This window comes from Dreissena polymorpha, chromosome 1 (genome assembly GCF_020536995.1).
Source record: "Dreissena polymorpha isolate Duluth1 chromosome 1, UMN_Dpol_1.0, whole genome shotgun sequence".
Classification (NCBI taxonomy): domain Eukaryota; kingdom Metazoa; phylum Mollusca; class Bivalvia; order Myida; family Dreissenidae; genus Dreissena; species Dreissena polymorpha.
The window spans coordinates 45,465,200-45,486,598 of NC_068355.1; the positions used below are offsets into that span (position 1 = coordinate 45,465,200).

The 21,399-nt window shown below is 36.4% G+C and overlaps 1 protein-coding gene across 1 annotated transcript; it reads right to left on the bottom strand.

Moving 5' to 3' along the window:
• Positions 1-51: 51 nt before the first annotated feature.
• On the bottom strand, positions 52-21,153 carry LOC127871498 (uncharacterized). Its single transcript, XM_052414509.1, has 5 exons — positions 21,022-21,153; positions 12,537-12,618; positions 9,716-9,808; positions 2,304-2,363; positions 52-120 (listed from the first exon to the last, which is right to left on the bottom strand). The coding sequence occupies exons 1-5, from the start codon at positions 21,036-21,038 to the stop codon at positions 52-54; spliced, it is 321 nt and encodes a 106-aa protein (XP_052270469.1). The 5' UTR covers positions 21,039-21,153.
• Between the last annotated feature and the right edge of the window lie 246 nt (positions 21,154-21,399).

Genomic DNA, 21,399 nt, shown 5'->3' on the forward strand with positions numbered 1-21,399 from the left:
CTTATATTAATATTTTGTCCCTCATTTTTCTACTCCATGAATCCTATTTGCTCATAATTTCATTTTAAAATGTGTGAAAAGGTTGAATGATGCTTGTGTTGACCATGTAGTATTGGTGGTCTAAACAGATAACATTATATAATCGAACATTTTACATTCCCAATCACGTTTTAAGAATTGAGAGGTTTACATATAATATTGTAATCAACTATAAAATCCTTCACAGAGGAATTTTCTTGAAATAATCTTGCTTTAAAATTAATTCAGGAAATCACACTTTTGAGTAAATACCTATATTTGCATTTATCAAATACTAGCAAGATGCCTGTCAGCAAAATGGCGTACCCATTGTCAATAGTTCTTGTTATTATTTAACAAGCTGCGCAACACACATATTTGAACTTAGACCTTTAATGTGACCTTAACCTTTGTCCAAAGGGTTCCCGATTTGCATGTGACACAACTTCTTCATATGGTGGTCATTTCAAGTAAATTATTTTCAAAATTGCAAAATGAATGATGAAGTTACATTTCACACACACTGCTATTTGCCAAAATTGGACATTTACGAGTTTCGTTTTAGACCTGACCTTTGACTTCTTATTGTTACCTTTGAGCTAAGGAGAAAGTTGTTACACATGACACGCCATCTCTACATGGTAAACATTTGCGTTAAATTAATGTTAAATTGCAAAATGAATGCTGAAGTTGTAGTCGGAACAATCTGTTTTATGCCCAAATTTAACATTTGACCTTTAAGTGTGATCTTTACCTTTGAGGTAATTAGACCTTTTTACACATGACACCCCATGTCCACATAGAGTTTGTAGTAAATAATTTTAAAATTGTATGATGAAAGATGAAGTTACACACAGGACAAGTATTTATAGCCTTATTGAGACTTTGACTTTTAAGACTGACCTTAACCTTCAAGTTAGAGAGACGTTTTTTAATTGTGACCCGTCTATTTGTGGTGGACATTTGCGGACAGTTATTTTAAAATCGCATGTTGAATGCAGTTACAGTCAACACAAGCTATTAAATAACCAATTTTCACCTTTGACCTCTAAATATGACCTCGACCTTTGAAGAATAGATGGGCATTACACGCGAAAGACACGCTGTCTCCTCATGGTGGTCATTTGTCGTAAGTTATTTTAAAATTGCATAATGAATGACAACGTTACAGTCTGGACTAGCTTTGTTTTGGCCTAATTTAACATTTAACCTCCAAGTGTGAGCTTTACTTCTGAGGTAAGGTGACAGGGGACATGTCGTCTCCTCATGGTGAACATTTGTGATAAGTTATGTTAAAATTGCATGATAAAGGAAAAAGTTACATTCTGGTCTGTACATTATGGCTAAATTTGACCTTTAATCTCTAAGTTGTACCTTTACTTTTGAGGTTGGGTGACAGATGTAACAAGGGACACGTTGTCTTATGAGGGTGAACATTTGTGGTTATTTTAAAATTGCACTATGAAAGACAAAGTTACAGTCGAGCTTGCACCGCACAGGCATGTACACTCTACCATTGTGATTGCTATATCGAGCTTTCTTCTAGCAGGCTCGACAAAAAGCCATGATAATTGAGTAGTTCATAATGACAGGCTTCAATATTTTATACCTCAGAATCAGGATAAGAGAGGGTGAAGCAGCCTGTGTTGACCCTGTACACTCGCTGGTCTCAACAGGAGAAACAAGAGATTTGTCACAGATATGACTAATACACTGCCTAATTGAAACAGGAAATGTTGATTTAATATTGTTTATCCTGTAATTTTAAGCAATCTGAAAGCGGCAAACACAATTTGAAATGGACAAATAGACTTTAATCAGTAAAGTGGGCCTTTGACATCGGAGAAAAAGACACACCAGCCAATGATGGTAACATTCGTTGCAAATAATTACAAAAGACTATGATGAATGACAAAATTACAGCCTGGAAACGCAAAACAATCCAAAATTATTACCATTGAACTTTAAGTGTGACTTTGACCTTTATAGTGCAAAATATTCAGTGGGGGTATGACTACATGTTAATTTAATATTTAACAAGCTGATAATGCTTTAAGAAATTGGGAGGCTTTCATATGACATTGTGATCAGATGTTAAAACTCTTTCATAAACATGTACACATATTCCTATTCACATCTTTCACAAAAAGAACTTTCTTTAAATGTTTTTGCTAAAGATGAATTCAAGAAATCTCTTGAATATTTGTGAATATGCTAATATTTGGCATGTACATTTATCCAATAATTGAGTGGTTAATAACCACATGGCCAAGTGTTTTTGTTACCTCAGACTCTTGAGAAGCAAGGATGAAAGCGGCTGGTGTGGACACTGAAAACTCGCCAGTCTAAAAAGGACAAACTTTATAATTAGACATGTCATTTTACGTGACCCCAGCTTTAATCATTACTTTATGTCAAATTTCGTATTGTATTTTTTATCTTGTATTGTATAGGCAAGTAGAAATAAAGACTAGCAGATGAATTTCCCTCCCGATAATGTTTCTTAAGTTTCACTATTTTAATATACATAATAAAGCAATTTCAAATGTATGTAATAGAAAATTGAACGATTTGCATTCAACATTAAAACATTAAAATCAGATTATGATAGATACAGTTTAAACTAATGGATTGTTTTTGACACAAAAGGAGATGTAGGTCTCCTCCCACACCACAAAATCTTTCAAAAAAACTATAAACACGTTCAATCTTTTGACCTTCAAAAGTGACCCTGACCCTTTTTTGGCAAAGCCAGTGGATGGGTTCTGCAAATTGATTCTATGATGTAAATATTTGAGCAAGATTTAAAGAAAACCCTTCAACTTGGATATTTGATCTAAACAGTGGATTTGCATGACACCTTCAGGTGAAGGCTTGAGCAAAGCTTTAAGAAATTTGTTCCAATGGATGTATGATTTAAAGAAGAGTCAAAATGTTTTAAACTTCATGTATGACCCCTAACTTAATCTGCTGATGCATCGATTCTGGACAATTAATTAACATGGTGACAGTTTGTGCCAAGATATTCAAAAATTGCTGCTTGATTACCCAGATGCAGGCGAACAGGAGTTGTGACAGTAACACTAACATACGTAAATCTATATTATTCCATCGTCAGAGGTGGATAACAAAACAAGAGGACAAGATGGTTCTAGATTGAACAAATAGCCGATGTGACTCCAGGGCAATTTTTTTCCCCCGAGGCATTATTTTAAAAAAAACTTTACAATTTCTAGGGGACAAATATAGAATGTTTAATACAAAATACTACACCTGTGGACTAATTTGTTTCACAGAAGAAAATCTTAAGTAATTTTGAAAAATAAGTCTTCATGTGGCCATGTTGAACAAACATAGTAATAGACCACTTTACAATTTTTCATACCAAGTATTACACCTGTGTGCCTTGTCATTAAGAGAAGCATTCTAATTATTTTGCTAAAAAGTATATATTCAATAATTGACCCCTTGGGTGTGGCTTGTTTTGACTCCAGGGGCATGATTTGAAGAAACATAGCATCTGACGACTTATCTGATGTCACAAACCAATTATCAAAGCTCTGAGCCCCTGTAGTTTCAAAAAATAAAATGTTTTAATTAATTTTGCTATAAAAACTATAAAAATATTTGTCCCTAGGGCATGGTCAATTTTGACTCCAGGGGCATGATTAGACAAGAGAAGTGTTTGTCAGAAACACAATGCCCCCTATTGCACCGCTTCAAAATAAATTTCAAGATATTATTTGGCAGGTTTAGAAATCTCCCTTTTATAGCTTATTTCTTCCCTTGGATTGTATTTTCTGACTTTTGACCATGAAGGATGACATTGACCTTAAAATTTGTTTCAGATTATATCCATTCCAAAAATAATACTTCCCTTGTGCAAACGATCTGTAGCAGCTAAATGATATAAACAAGGGCTGTTTGTAAAACATGCATGCCCCCCATATGGGCTGTCAGTTGTAGTGGCAGCCAATACGTTTTTTGTCACTGTGACCTTGACCTTTGACCTAATGTAAGTTATCATCCGGAAACTATTGTACTATTTTGAGTCACTGTGACCTTGACCTTTGACCTAGTGACCTGAAAATCAATAGGGGTCATCTGCCAGTCATGATCAAGGGGGAGTGAGAGGGGGGTATAATGTGGGGGTGTGGTAATTTATAAGATGTTTAAAAAAATGGGGGGGGGGTTGGGGGGTTAGGGGGGGTGAGAGTGGGTAATAATGTGGGCGTGGGTTATTTATTAGATGTTTAAAAAAAAGGGGGGGAGGGTGGGGGGTGGGGGAGTGGGGGGGTAGGGGGAAGTGTGAGGGGGGTGTAATGTGGGGTGTGGTAATTTTTAGATGTTTAAAAAAAAATTGTGGGGGTGGGGGGGGTAGGGGGGTGAGAGGGGGGTATAATGTAGGGTGGGGTAATTTATAAGATGTTTAAAAAAAATTGGGGGGGGGGAGTTGGGGGTGGGGGGGTGTGAGGGGGTGGTAATAATGTGGGGTAATTTATTAGATGTTTAAAAAAATGGGGGGGTGGGGGTGGGGGGGTGGGGGGGTGGGGGGTGGGAGGGGTAGGGGGGAGTGAGAGGGAGTGAGAGGGAGGTATAATGTGGGGTGTGGTAATTATTAGATGTTTTAAAAAAAAATTGTGGGGGGTGGGGTGGGGATTAGGGGGGGTGGGGGGTAAGGGGGGTGAGAGGGGTATAATGTGGGGTGTGGTAATTTATTCGATATTTAAAAAAAAATTGTGGGGGGGGGGTGGGGTGTGGGAGGATAAGGGGGGGTGGGGGGTAGGGGGGGTGAGAGGGGGGTATAATTTGGGGTGTGGTTATTTCATAGGATGTTTTTAAAAAAAGTTTTTTTTTGGGGGGGGGAGGGGTGGGGGGTAGGGGGGTGGGGGTGAGAGGGGGGGTATAATGTGGGGTGTGGTAATTTATTAGATGTTTAAAAAAAATTATTATTTTTTTGACGGGGATGGGAGGTGGGGTGGGGTAGGGGGGGGGGTTGGGGAGTGAGAGGGGGGTATAATGTTGGGTGTTGTAATTTATTAGATGTTTAAAAAAAAAAAATTTGATGGGGGTGGGGGGGGGTAGGGGGGTGGGGGGGTGGAGGGGTAGGGGGGTAGGAGGGGTGATAGGGGGATATAATGTGGGGTGTGGTAATTTATAAGATGTTTTAAAATGAAATAAAAAATTTGGGGGTGGGGGGTAGGGGGTGGGGTGGGTGAGAGGGGGTAATAATGTGGGGTGGGGTAATTGATTAGATGTTAAAGAAAAAATATGAGGGGGGAGGGGGGGTGTGGGGGGTGGGGAGGTAGGGGGGGTGGGGGGTTAGGGGGTGAGAGGGGGATATAATGTGGGGTGTGGTAATTTATAAGATGTTTAAAAAAATTGGGGGTGGGGGTGGGGTGATGGGTGAGAGGGGGGTAAATAATGTGGGGTGGGGTTATTTATTAGATGTTTAATAAAAAAAATGGGGGTGGGGGTAGGGGGGTAGGGGGGGAGTGAGAGGGGGTATAATGTGGGGTGGGGTTATTTATTAGATGTTTAAAAAAATGGGTGGGGGTGGGGGGTAGGGGGTGGGGGGGTAGGGGGTGGGGGGGGGTAGGGGTGTGGGGTGAGGGGTGGGTTTTAATGTGAGGTGTGGTAATATTTATTACATAATTAAAAAAAAAATTAGGGGGGGTGATATCCTCTATTCATTAAACATGAAATTTTAACTTATTGCATTTGTTTGCCCTGTACATAAGAAAGATATAATAGTGTATTACCTCCCCTGTCCTGCTTATAGTTATATTAATCATCAAAATTAAACATTAACACAATATTTAATATACAAAATTTACAAAAAAAATCATATTCTGATAATATTTTTACTGATCCACTTTATTTTACTCAAAGGATGATGTTTCATTGGACTGATAATTATAGATTTAGGATTACAGACCAGTTGCTTCAGTTATATTGTTCAGAGTTCGCCCTGTTGGCCGCGTATGCATTCTTGAGTTATCATCCAAAAACCATTTTACTATTTCGGGTCACCGTGACCTTGACCTTTGACCTAGTGACCTCAAAATCAATAGGGGTCATCTGTGAGTCATGATCAATGTACCTATGTATAGTTATCAACTGACAACCACCTGGTGGACGGACCGACAGACAGAAAGACAGACCGACATGAGCAAAGCAATATACCCCCTCTTCTTCAAAGGGGGGCATAAATATAAACAAGAGCACCGCATAACAGGTGCCACGTTCGGCTGCGAAAGCTTGTCAGATTTTTTTTTTTAGAGGTCACAGTGACCTTCACCTTAGACCTAGTGACCAAAAATGGGTGTGGCGTGTAAAACTCATCAAGGTGCATCTACATATGAAGTTTCAAAGTTGTTAATGGAAGCACTTTGATTTTAGAGGCAATGTTTACGTTTTAGTATGACGCCAGAGGACGACGAGCAGGCTATGACAATAGCTCGGGTTTTCTCCGAAAACAGCCTCCCTAATTAACTCCTTTTAAAGCTTGTTACTTTCCTTGGATTTTTTTTTTTACCTTTGACCTTGACCTTTCAACACTCAAAATGAGCAGCTTCACAGCTTCATAACATACGCCTGCATGCCAAAATATGGAGTTGATATCGTCAATATTGCAAAATTTGACCTTTGACCTTAAAGGATGACCTTGACATTTCGCCACTAAAAATGTGCAGCTCCATTTGATACGCATGCATTTTATATATCTAGTTGCTATCTTCAATATTGCAAAATTTGACCTTGACCTTAAAGGATGACCTTAGCCTTTCAACACTCAAAATAATGCAGCTCCATGAAATACACATGCATGCTAAATATCAAGTTGCTATCTTCAATAGTGAAAAAGTTATGGCAAATGTTAAAGTTTTCGGAAGGACGGAATATTTGACATGTGACCTTGAAGGATGACCTTGCCCTTCACCTTTCACCACTCAAAATGTTTAGCCCCAGGAGATACACATGCATGCCAAATATCAAGTTGCTATCTTCAATAGTGACATAGTTATGGCAAATTTGTTAAAGTTTTCGGCCGGCCCGACAGACGCCATATATTAGACATTTGACCTTGAAGCATGACCTTGACCTTGACCTTTCACCACTCAAAATGTGCAGCTACATGAGATGCACATGCATGCCAAATATCAAGTTGCTATGTTAAATATTGAAAAAATTATGACCATTAAAGTTTTCGGAAAGACAGACAGACTGACATACTGACTGACTGCCAGACAGTTCAGCTGCTATATGCCACCCTACCGGGGGCATACAAAAACTTTGACAAGGGCCACTACATGATGTTTTAAGCCAAAAATATAAGACCTTTTGGGTAGGAAATTTTAGAGAATTTTTACGTTTTTTTGCTGGTGAACATCGTGTGGCCTCTGGAGTATGGCAATTTTTCACTCCAGGGGCATGATTTGTAAAAAAGAAGACCAAAAATAAAATATTAAACCTCTGAGATAGCAGTTTCAGATGATAACAGTGCCCCAGATAAGCTGCGTATCTGCGTTTTTCATCCTATTAAAATGTTTAAAAACACAAAGAAATACAATATAATGCGTATTGAAAACGCAACCTACAGTAGACTCTCTGTAAACCGGACGGTCTGGGGACCGACGTGATCTTACGGTTTTCAGGGAGTTCCAGTTTAAGAAGAGTATGCATATTGCCGAAATATACATTGTATGCATTGTGTACAAAATCACATAAGAGTCAAACAAACCATATACATTTACATGTACCATGTGTACTCGTGCAATGAATATGTTTATAGCATTCTTCAAAAAATGTGTGTTTAAAAGCAAAAAACATTGCATACAGACTTGTTTTGATTAATCCCAAAGTGAGCGTGGTGCTTTATACATGTACGTGCGTGACATTTGTCATATAGGCGAGTGACGACACAAATAAGATTGTTGTGGACACACAATTTAATATTCAATATATACATCTAAAACATTTCACCACAAAATATACACACACGCAAAAAAACAGCGTCATAGTTATTTTCAAGACATTCATAATCTCTTTGAGATTAATATTGCTAAATTTAAAAAGATGCGTTTGAAATTAAGAAACAGCAATGAATGCAGACAGATGGATGGATATTTAACAGTCATATTTCTCACAGTTTTATCTGACAAACAAAAAAACAAACAACCACTTAAGCGTTAAAAACATGTCTATAAGATCTTTTAAAATACCCGAGAAGATCACAAGAAAGTGATCGTCGCAACGTCATGCATTTATTTTTTAATGGATTGTTTATCATTAGCTTAATAAAATGATCGAGTCAATTACTTTTTGGTGTTACCGCACGTCTATGTCTACATTCATAGTTTGTTTTACATTATTTAATCGGACTTCCAAAGCACGGTAACGACTTGACACCTTTATGGTATTTAATCCGATTATCGATAGTTGCGCGAACAAAATGTGTGACACTGCACGCACTGTGCTGACTAGGTATTGTAATTTTCACGCCTCAGGCATCTTGAGAATTTAGACCGTCCGGTATTCTCAATGTATTTTACGTTGAAAAAGACCGAATTCACGGAGATATCCGTTCAGTTTCCAGTTTTGAGAGAGTTCGGTTTATTCAACATTTTTTAGAAATAGAAGGAGAAAATACGGAAGTGGCCCGATCATTCGGAATCAGGAGAGTTCCGGTATTCAGAGAGTCTGGTATTGGCAAAGTCTACTGTATTTGGCTTTTACGCAAGTCCTAAAATTCCATGCGTACCAAACAATGGCTTCAATCGAAAATTCTTTGCTCATTTTCGGTAAATCCTCTTTGCAATTATTATCAAAATGCGACGTCGCTTTTATTCAGCAAGCGTCTGGATGAAGGAGCAGAAAAACAAAGTTATTTAAACGCTCTGCAGACTAGATTTCATAGTAAATTACAGCATCTGACCAAATTATTTACGAAATAGATGCGTTTTCAATCTGACTTAATCTGTCGCTCATTGTGAATGTATTTGTAAAGCGTCTGTACTTTCAGTTTCTATAACGATGCGAAATAAAAATGTCTAAGAGAGGTCGAAAGATGTCCGCGATTGTTGCGCAAAAATATAAATCGATCGCAAACTTGTTGAACCAAGAAAGCAAGAGCCATTAAGTGACAAATCATTCGTGTTATCGATTTTTGAAGTTTACAGTTTATATTATGGACAGTTGCAAGAATTAAAGATGTTATGAAACATCAGTTTATTAAAGTTAATTATAATAGTTTACAGTTTTATTGAATCAATACAAGTGTGCAGCTTCAACAGAAGTAATCTGAATCTGAATGGAAGTGACAAAGTCTTTTATTCAATGGGGAAAGCAGCAATAATATTCAAGTATGAATTTGTATAACTCATTTCACCTTATTTTTAGACCAAAATCACCCTATTTTTTAAAATCAATGGGTGAAACCCTATTTCCCAAATAATTATCTGGGGCACTGGATAAGATAAAAATAAAACAACACTATTTTAAGTTCTGGTGAATAACATATGCAATAGAATAGAACAATCTAAGCAACTTTGAAAGAGGATGAGTATCACTCCTATGCAGTTTTGTGAAAATCAGCCAAGCGATTTAGGAATATTTGTTTGGAGAAACTTAACACCCACACACCCACTGACGACTGACAAACGTGCTCAGATGGGCCAAACATAAAAATGCAACTTACTAAGTATTTCCCCATCAGATCTGGTAAACTTTCACTGTAAAATAATGACCCACATTCTTGTAGAATTGATGACAACCAAGGCGATCCAGGACCCTGAAACAATAAATAACAAGACATGTGTCCATAGGGCATGGATGCCCCACATTCCTCTCTTCTGACTAAACGCCACTTGTCAAAAACAATTTGTTTTATGGTCAAATATGACTTTTTAACACTAAGAGGGACATTGACCTTTAAGGTAGGGAAGCGGGTGTTACATACATGTACAACACCTTATGTTATGATGGTTGACATTAGCGCAAAAATATTTTCAAAGCGTCAAAATGAACCTTTATGACTTTATATAAATTTCTCATCAATATTTAACCAATTCATGAAAACTATAACCACAAATTAATGTTAAATAAATTTGTGAATGATGTTCTCCACGCATTGCTAAACAGTAAACTGTAGTGTCAAAGATAATTCTAAACACGATATTTGTTTGTCAGCAACACTATGTCCCCTTCTGCGCCGCTTTGAAGCTATATATTTGACCTTTGATCTTGAAGGATGACCTTGACCTTTCACCACTCAAAATGTGCAGCTCCATGAGATACACATGCATGCCAAATATGAAGTTGCTATCTTCAATATTGCCAAAGTTATAACAAAATGTTAAAGTTGGGGCAAACAAACACACCAACCAACAGACAGGGCAAAAACAATATGTCCCCCACTTTAGTGGGTGGGGGACATAAAACTAAATACAATCTAGGATATTCTTACCGGTTTGATTGAGGCATATTATCTGTGCATCGTTATTTAGAATCTTACTCACTTAATTCAGCCTAAACACAGCAACACATTGCATTTAAATTCCTGAACACTCGTATTCTAGTTTGTAAACAACTAAACTGAATTACATAGGAATGACGCAATTGCATTTTCTATAAGTCGACACTGCAGTATCTGACTTTAAATTAAGACAGTCAATAAACTAACATGTGTTCAGCATTTTTCGTAACGTTTTAAGATAACAATGACTTGAAGTGATGGGAATAATAAGATACAATGTAACAATTTTTAGCTTACATTTAACCAAAGTGTTAACAAAATAAAATTTAGTATAAACTGGTTTAATATAACACATGGTACTAAGGCGCTGGAAAGTATTTACCGGTAGTTTATCTGGTCCGTCATGAAAACAAAAATAGGGATTGCTAAAGCCCAACCTATTTTCATTTTCTAAGCCTCACCGGATAAACTTTTTCCATCCGGTCATCAACCATGTATTCTCTATAACTCCAGTATAGGCAAACTGAATCATAACTTGAGCTTTGTCACAGAAGTGACGAATACCCCCACATGCCGCATTGACACATGATATTTTGCATGTCGTCTTCACAAAAAACAGCGGACACCATGCTCAATTTTTAAAACACACTAAGTGACCCCTTGACCTAGTTTTTGACCCAGAAAGGCCCATGTTCTAACTTGGCCTTAAGATCATCTCCATAAAACTTCTGACCAAGTTTGGTGAAGATCGGATGTAAACTACTTGAATTAGAGAGCGGACACCATGCTGAATGTTAAAAAATTCACTTAGTGACCCCGTGACCTAGTTTTTGACCCGGCATGACCCATATTCAAACTTGACCCAGACATCATCTAGATACAACTTCTGACCAGGTTTGGTGAAGATTGGATGAAAACTACTTGAATTAGAGAGCGGACAACATTGTGATGTTTAAAACGCACTAAGTGACCACGTGACCTTGTTTTTGACCCGACATGATCCATATTCAAACTTGCCCTAGACATTATCAAGATACAACTTCTGACCAATGTTGGTGAAGATTGGATAAAAACTACTTGAATTAGAGAGCGGACAACATGCGAGGTTTAAAACACACTAAGTGACCCCGTGACCTAGTTTTTGACCGGGCATGGCCCATGTTCGAACTTGACCTACATATCATCTAATTACAACTTCTGACCAAGTGTGGTGAAGATCGCATTTAAACTACTTGAAATAGAGAGCGGACACCATGCTCAATGTGTAAAACGTACTAAGTGACCCTGTGACCTAGTTTTTGACCCGGCAAGGCCCATGTTCGAACTTGGCCTTAAGATTATCTAGATATAACTTTTGACCACGTTTGGTGAAGATCGGATGAAAACTACTTGAATTAGAGAGCGGACAACATGCTGAATGTTTAAAACGCACTAAGTGACCCCGTGACCTAGTTTTTGACCCGGCAAGGTCCATGTTCGAAATGGCCTAGACATCATGTAGATACAACTTCTGACCAAGTTTGGTGAAGATCGGATGAAAATTACTTGAATTAAAGAGCGGACACTTAATACGGACTGACAGACAGACCGACAGACAAGTTCACTCCTATATAACCCCCTAAACTTTGTTTGTGGGGGTATAATTACTTCTATCAATACCTTTTCTGTCTTCTTTATGGTATACATATATACCCTGAGGATCTTTAATTTTGGTGCGATGTACAGATCATTGATTTTCATATCTATATCTATCGACGTGCCCTGGGAAGTTTCTTTTTTCTATATCAAATTCTTCTACAGATTCAAGTTTCGAATTGCCGGAAGGAAAAAGGTATCTTTAGCATGCTCCAATAGTGTTGGTACTACAAGTGTTTAATCAATAGTCAAATGTCAAACGCCTCCTCCACCTGTTTGTCTTACTTGTTTAAAGTCCTTTGACTTTTCATTGAAATATGAATGGCACATGGCAGACTGAGACAACTGACAACATGGAATCAAGTGACTAGTGCATTATGCAAAAATAGTCAATGTGGTGCAAATGTACCTTATCGTCAACAAATCTTTGAATAACAGTTGATGCAATGCCTCTTTGATGCAGGAATTCCTTGAGTTCTTCAGACATTCTGCTGAAAATAAAATATTTTATTAATCTATGATCATGTATTATCACTCAAATATATATTGCCATGTTTTTTCCTCCTTCTCTTATCCAAACTGTCTTCTTAAATCAAAAATCTTTGCGTTCAGCTTTAATTTGAAACCGTTTTTAAAATGCTGAAAGAAACCTTGTGATTTTACATATTATAACTTGATATCATTGAGGTAAACTTTCGCTTACCACCCTAGGGGTTGTTGAAAAAAGTATTTTAAATGGGACATTATCATTTTAATTTGTGCACATTGTTGTAGAAACTGCTGAGTCTGCTTGCTCTCTTTCAACAAACAATAATTGTCAATTTCAAAAGTTCTTAGATTAATGTTGTTTTTGCAATATTGGTTTATAAACCTTTCTTATGGGGGGAAATTCAGAAAGGAAGCAGCATCAGTGATCCATGTAGAATATACCATGTACATTTTCAAACACAATATGTTGTTGAAAAAAAGAGAATACCTGTACAGTAAAAAAATGCTTAAATAATTCATGTGACATTATTATTTATATAATTTTCACGTCCATGGGTGTCACAGTCAGACTTCACATTTTTTTGATATTAACAACAGACAAGCAGGTTTAACGTTTACGCTGTTAACATATCTAATTATTAAATCATTTTGCCAGGAACCCAAACATAATTTATTGCCCGTTGCGTCCCATGGACGCAGTGAACATTTAAGCATAAATGAGTAAACACTAACTTAAAAAGAGCTGTCATAAGACAGCGCTCTTAACTATTCAAAGTGCTCGACGGTATAACAGAAGCCATCATGGGGAAATTGTTCATATTCAATAAGGTCAAGGTAATATATATCTATATATATATATATATATATATATATATATATATATATATATATATATATATATATATATATATATATATATATATATAGATATATATTACCTTGACCTTATATATATACAGGACCCTCAATCTGTCAAATCCACGGCCGATTTTTTTTTATTTATTTTTTTTATAGATAGATGTCTCATGATTATTAAATCTTAATTCTATTTTAATTTTATCTTGTCAAACATACTAAATTATGAAATTAACAATGAATATAGTGCAAACATATACAAATGTAATAATTAGATAGTAAGTAAAAAATCCCCCCAAAAAGGGAAACGCCGAGAAAATTCCCCCTGCTATGGGTAGCGACCCGCTTCCCCTAAATGGATTGAGGGCCCTGATATAAACAAGAGTGCCAACTGTCACAAGATACCCCCTTTTAAACATGATAAATCCTTGAAATGCACTAAGTGACCCCAAGACCTAGTTTTTGACCCGGCAAGACCCCATATTAGTGTTTGACCTAGATATTGTCTAGATACAACTTGTGACTAAGTTTGGTGAAGATCGGATGATTTTAACCAATCCGAACCGTCGTTTTATCGACCTATGAACCAATAGAAACACAGCTTTTTAACAGCGTTAGGTACAGTAGCTTTGTTGGTATATTGAGTATTGCATTATTTTATAACGCTTTTAATTAATTATAAGTAAAACTATTTTTAACTACTAGATTTTTATTAAAGCACCGCACCAACACTGCAAAGTACCCTATTTTATAAATGGTACAGCCCAGTAAAATCGGGCTGACCATATTATGGCTGTTTTCGTCTTTGTAAGGCAGAGTTTTATGTTAAGCAGTGTGATCGGAAATGGTTTTAAACCAAAGTCCCGAGGGTAAACAACCCCATTAGTCGTAGATCGGATGAAAACTATCTGAATTGGACAGCTGACACTGCTGTGGACGCTGCCGCCTGCCTGCCAAGGGTGAAACTATAATACGTCCCGTTTTGAAAAAAACAGGCATATAAAAAGGGATGGTTGGACGGTATTTCAACAAGAGCGACATTTTTGAACTCGTCCAAGATATTATCGGGATGAATCTTCTGACCAAGTTTCATGAAGATCTGACAGTAAATGTGGCCTCTAAGGTGTATACAAGATTTTACTAAAGCCATATAAGGAAAAATGCCCCGCCCCTTGGAAGCCATTTTTTTCAAGCAAACATCATTATTTTCAAATTCATTCAAGATATCATTGAGACCAATCTTCAAACCAAATTTCAAGAAGAATGGACAATAAATGTGGCCTCTAGAGTGTTAACAAGGTTTTACTAAAGCCATATATAGCCATATAAGGAAAAATGCCCCACCCCTGGTGGCCATGTTTTTAAAGCAACCAAGACCATTTTCGAACTCATCCAAGATATCATTGGGACAAATCTTCTGACCAAGTTTCATGATGATCGGAATAAATGTGGCCTCTAGAGTGTTAACAAGGTTTTACTATAGCCATATATAGCCATATAAGGAAAAATGCCCCACCCCTGGTGGCCATGTTTTTAAAGCAACCAAAACCATTTTTGAACTCATCCAAGATATCATTGGGACAAATCTTCTGACCAAGTTTCATGATGATCGGAATAAATGTGACCTCTAGAGTGTTAACAAGGTTTTACTATAGCCATATAAGTAAAAATGCCCCGCCCCCAGGCGGCCATGTTTTTCAATCAACCGGCATCATTTTCGAACTCGTCCAAGATATTATTGGGATGAATCTTCTGACCAAGTTTCATGAAGATTGGAAATAAATGTGGCCTCTAGAGTGTTAACAAAATTTTACTATAGTCATATATAGCCATATAAGGAAAAATGACCCGCCCCTTGGCAGCCATTTTTTTCAAGCAAAGGTTACCATTTCTGAACTCATCCAAGATATCAGTGGGACAAATCTTCTGAGCAAGTTTCATGAAGATCAAAAATAAATGTGGTCTCTAGAATGTTAACAAGGTTTTACTATAGCAATATTAGGAAAAATGCCCCGCCCCCTGGCGGCCATGTTTTTCAACCAACCGACATCATTTTTTTAACTCGTCCAAGATATTATTGGGATGAAACTTCTGACCAAGTTCTATGAGGATCGGACAATAAATGTGGCCTCTAGAGTGTTAAAAAGATTTTGCTATAGCCATATAAAGCCATATAAGGAAAAATGCCCCGCCCTTTGGCAGCCATGTTTTTCAAGCAAACGTCACCATTTTCGAAATCATCCAAGATATCATTGAAACCATTCTTCTGAACAAATTTCATGAAGATTGGACAATAAATGTGGCCTCTAGAGAGTGAACAAGGCAAATGTTGACGTCGCACGATGGACGAAGGACGACAGACAAAAGGCGATCACAAAAGCTCACCATGAGCACGTTGTGCTCAGGAGAGCTAAAAATAAAATAATAAAATTAATATTTGTTGTTTTGCTTTTTCCATGTTACAAAAACAAAAATCTTTTTATGCGGGGGTTTTGGTGAGGTTGTGGTGGAGAGGGGGTATAATGTGGGGTGTGGTCATTTATTTGGGGGAATTCTGGGCTGGGGCGTGAGTGATGATTTGGGTGGAGTCCATTGTGGTATGTCAGGTAAGTGTTGTTTTTTCAAAGTATGAATCAAATCTGATCATAAATAAAGAAGTTAAGGCAATTTCAGCAAAATTTAATAATTTGACATTGAGAGTCAATGTAATTCAAAGGACAAGTTCAAATTCAACTTGCCAGGTACAGTACCCTCATGATAATAAGAAAGTATTTGAAGTTTGAAAGCAATAACTATATACTTTAGAAGTAAAGTGGATCTAAACACAAAATTTAACAAAATATTCAAAGTTACTAAGTCAACAAAGGGCCATAATTTCAACCAGAGTTATGCAACTTTTCCTGTACAGTCCACTTATGATAGTTAGCGAGAGTTCCAATTCTAAAAGCAATAACTATGATAGTTTAGGAGTAAAAAGGACCAAAACACAAAACATAACCAAATTTTCAATTTATAAAAATAAAAGGGGCCATAATTCTGTAAAAATGCCAGTAAGAGTTACATAACTTTGCCTGCATAGTCCCCTAATTAAAGTTAGTCAGTGTTGCAAGAATGAATGCAATAGCTTTGATACTTTAGAAATAAAGTATACCTAACCACAAAACTTGACCAAAGTTTCAATTTTCTAAGCATAAAAAGGGACCATAATTCTTACAAAATGCTTGATACAGTTGTCTGCTCTTGTTTGTAGATTGGGGTCATGTTGGCAAAGAAGTATGCAAAATATGAAAGCAATATGTCAAGGGACAGAGAAAATATTTGAGGTGGTATGCAAACTTTAACATAAAGTAATCAATAGTATGCATATTCTAAGTGGAAAAGGGGCCATAATTCTTACAAAATGCTTGTTACACTTACAGTTGCCTGCTCTTGTTTATAGATTAGGGTCATGTTGATAAAGAAGTATGCAAATTATGAAAGCAATATGTCAAGAGACATAGAAAATATTTGAGGTGGTATGCAAACTTTAACATAGCTTTATCAATAACACGCATATTCTAAGTGGGAATAGGACCATAATTCTTACAAAATGCTTGTTACAGTTATATGTTCTTGTTTATAGATTGGGGTCATGATGGTAAAGAAGTATGGAAATATAAAAGTAATATGTCAAGGGACATAGAAAATATATGAGGTGGTACGCAAACTTAGAGATTCCAACGCTCACGCCGAATCTGGGGTGAGTAGGATAGCTCCACTATATATATACATTTCATAATTATACAATAGTCGAGCTAAAAATGTCCATGAATATTGTTGACTTCTGGACCTGATACCCAGTCTGAAAAATAAATGCATTTTGTAGCACTGCTATTTCTCATACTGTGGCCTTGATTGCCATTTTCCAATCAACATAAGTCATACTTCTCGGGCTAGAACGATTAATTTCATTTGGTAAGAACAACTGTACCTGTCAGAGATATCTATATAAGTTTGAATTAACAATTTAACATGTGAAAATTGAACTACATGACTGCTACATGCTTATCACTGATGAATGTTGGCTATAATTCTATGGAAGTATTGTAGAGCTATTGTTTATTATTTAACACGAGACGAAACTGTGATATAGACATGTTATTATATGCGCAAGGAATTTTAATATAAGAGCGCATAGAATCTGATAGATTCTTAAAGACTCAGCACAAAAATTAATGGCTCAAAAGGTTACTAAATCTGGTAAGTAGTGTCAACAAAAAACAGGTATAAACGTTCAAATCTTGATAGACCTCGGCGTCCGGAATGTAGACACCTGGGGGCCGTTTCTTAGAACTACGTATGTTCAAAAAGCATACATTAGTGCAAAACTTAAAGCTAGTAGCGTTTCTATAAACTTCTTAAAATTACGTATAACGTAAGTTTGCACGTACAATTACGGTTGCTCAAAGGCTCGTGTAACTCAGTTATTTTGCGCAAATATGGCGGCGTATGCACCGATATTTTGGAGAACGGCATGTTTGCCTCCAATTTACAGGGAAATAATAGTACCAATAAATAATTTAGACTACAAAATCTACGAGCACAACATCATTTTAGTTAATTTAAATCTTTTATCTATATTTAGATCTTACTATATGGTTGGGCATGGGAAAATACGGTAACAGAAATCCTGTGTTGATTGTGCAGGATCTATTGTCTAAGATTTTGGATTGGAGTTTTGTTAAAAAGAGGAATTTTTAAATGTTCGAATCGATTGTTGTTATGATTTGTTCGATTTTCCTTTTGACAATTCATTCAACTTTCGATTTTAACAAGGCTTTATCCATCACAAGACGTCAAGTTGAACTCTACGAATGTGACGTTTGCTGAGTGATAGAATTGATTCATTGTAAACATGGGTAGAAGTTTACTTTTGCTGTAAAGAATTATGTATTAGCATTGTATAATCTACGTGTTTGTAAACAGTTGCATTTATACTGCTGTGTCAATGAATGACAATTATAAAGTAATCTGTGCTAATATTGATTGATATGCCAACAGCGCTTCCTATAAATGTGTACATGGTTGTCACTTTATTGTTCATTGGCACATTTACAGTTTAAGCATTAGTTCAGTGTTAAGATCTATTTCTTTGGAAAGAATATCATGCATATATCACTTTGTCAAAACTGCGTAAAATATACTATACTGTAGAGACTGTGGGATACAACCAGTCGACGGGTTAGCTCAGTTGAGTTAGATTGGTCTTTGTCGGCTCTGGTACTACTTGAAAGTTCCCTGGGTATACAAGAATATACCCTGGGTACAGAAAATATACTAAAACATACCCTGGAGGAATACTTCGGTTAAATCTGCCTTTGTCGGCTCTATTTTCAAATTAATTATGTTTATGTTTATATTCTGTGAAATGGCCTCCGCAATGATATTATCAAAACTCATTCTCAAACAAGAGGACCTGAAAGGCCCAAAGTCACTCACCTGAGATAAAAAGAAATGATCTGTTCTTTGCAGCCCAAGATATCAATGGAACAAATGTTCTAACCAAGTATCACAAAGAATGAACAACAAATGGCCCCTTGGCAGCCATGTTTTTTAACAGACTTGAACCATTTTTATCTCTTCCAAAATATGTCCAAATTTCATGAAGATTGGGAAAAAAATGTGTCTTCTAGACTGTTCACATGTTGTCACTATATACATACAAAGAAAACTTCCCCACTCCCTGGCGGCCATGTTTTTTCACTGATCATGACCATTTTCAAACTCGTCTACATAACTAATGTTTTGACAAAATTTCATGATGATTAGGCAAAACATGTGACTTCTAGAGTGTTCACAAGCTTTTTTACTATATAAATATTAAGAAAAAAAAACCCCCTGGCGGCCATGTTTTTTTACCGATCCAAACCATTATTGAACTCAACTGTCCTATCCAGGTGTGGTAGTGCGGTCTCCTTCGCTTACACAAATGAACCGGTCACAGGACAGTTACAAGTTATGTAACTTTGTGAGCACTTATGTAATGCGGAAATATTTATTTGACAAACTCTTATTTCTGGTCAGGATGACAATACTGACTGGTTGTAATTCAATTAACTAAAGGCGTTCAGTCAGGGACGCCTTAATACACTCAAAGAATGTATTTATAAGTGAAAACCAAGGCAGCTTTAACAAAAATAACTAATTTTTTATTCCAAGAACTCGGAAAATGAAGAACAATGACAGAAAATTAAGAACAGGTACAAGCCAAAAATGAACAACATACAGCAAATACCTTAATGATTGTAAAAAGAATTTCAAAATCTGTCAAAAAAACTGATATAAATATAAGTTACTGTTAGTCTATAAAGTGCTTCAAAAATCTAGTTTACAAAATAGGTCTAATTTAATCTAAAGAACAATATTTATGGAGATTAGGAAACTTTAGTGAATTAAATGTAACAAGATGTGTTTGTGAAACACAATGTCCCCCTATATGACGTTTGACCTTGAAGGATGACCTTGACCTTGACCCATCACCACTCAAAATGTGCAGCTCCATGAGATACACATGCATTTCAAATATAAAATTGCTAGCTTCAATATTGCAGAAGTGACATTACATGAGCAATTTGACCCATATATTTGACCTTGAAGGATGACCTTGACCTTTCACCCCTTAAAAAAATGTGCAGCTCCATGAGATACACATGCATGCCGAATATCAACTTGCTATCTTCAATATTGCAAAAGTATTCATAAAATAAGCGATTTGGGCCACATATATATTTGACCTCTGACCTTGAAGGATGACCTTGACCTTTCACCACTCAAAATGTGCAGCTCCATGAAATACACGTGCATGCCAAATATCAAATTGCTATCTTCAATATTGCAAAAGTATTTATAAAATGAGCGATTTTGGCCACATATATTTGACCTCTGACCTTGAAGGATGACCTTGATCTTTCACCACTCAAAATGTGCAGCTCCATAAGTTACACATGCACATGCCAAATATCAAGTTGCTATCTTCAATATTGCAAAAGTGTTCATAAAATAAGCGATTTGGGCCACATATATTTGACCTCTGACCTTTAAGGATGACCTTGACCTTTCACCACTCAAAATGTGCAGCTCCATGAGATACACATGCATGCCAAATATCAAGTTGCTATCTTCAATATTGCAAAATAATTCATAAAATGAGCGTTTTTGGCCACATATATTTGACCTCTGACCTTGAAGGATGACCAGGGATTTTTCAATAGATTTTAAAAACCAGGAGTCAATGACCCCAGGACTGAAATTTTGAGGAGTCAAATTGAAAAATGCTGGGGTCAATTTTGAAGCGCGTTAATTGTGTTTTTGTCTGTATTATTCAATTCTTTAGATAAAAATATGCTCTAAGAGTAACACAATGTCTTAAAAATTAAAAGTTATATTGCTTTATTAAATAACAATACCATGATAAAAAACACATCATATTTTAATGAATTGGTACATTAAAATCTACTTCCTTTTAAAACATTAAAGTCTTTTAACACATTTAAGTAATTTAAGATATGTACCGGTAGCACCTTTTCATCACATATTTATCGTCATTATATTATCATCATCCCTATGATAGCTTTTCTAACAAAACACAATCAAAATGCATTGAACATCTAGTATATGTATTACTGTTTATCCGAATACTACACATCTCCGAAATATGTTAGTATTAAAAATGAACTATGATTCCAGTTTATATTTAAGATGGGTGTTACTCGTAATTATCGGTGGATTAACAAACTGACAAAACTCGCTGGACTTACTGGTGGATCTACGTAATTAATAGACCTTTGATCAATTTTGTGTTTTCTTTAATTACTTTTACCAACTTACTTTAAACGTGCCGTCTGCAAGTCTGCAAAAAAACCTGCAATTATCGGATGGTCAATCAATTA

Excerpts from the sequence above, each read along its gene's own strand:
- LOC127871498 (XM_052414509.1), bottom strand. Across the intron at positions 9,809-12,536 it reads AAAGATTTGTTGACGATAAG|GGTCCTGGATCGCCTTGGTT; the intron begins GTACATTTGCAC and ends TTATTGTTTCAG. Across the intron at positions 2,364-9,715 it reads ATCTGATGGGGAAATACTTA|ACTGGCGAGTTTTCAGTGTC; the intron begins GTAAGTTGCATT and ends TGTCCTTTTTAG.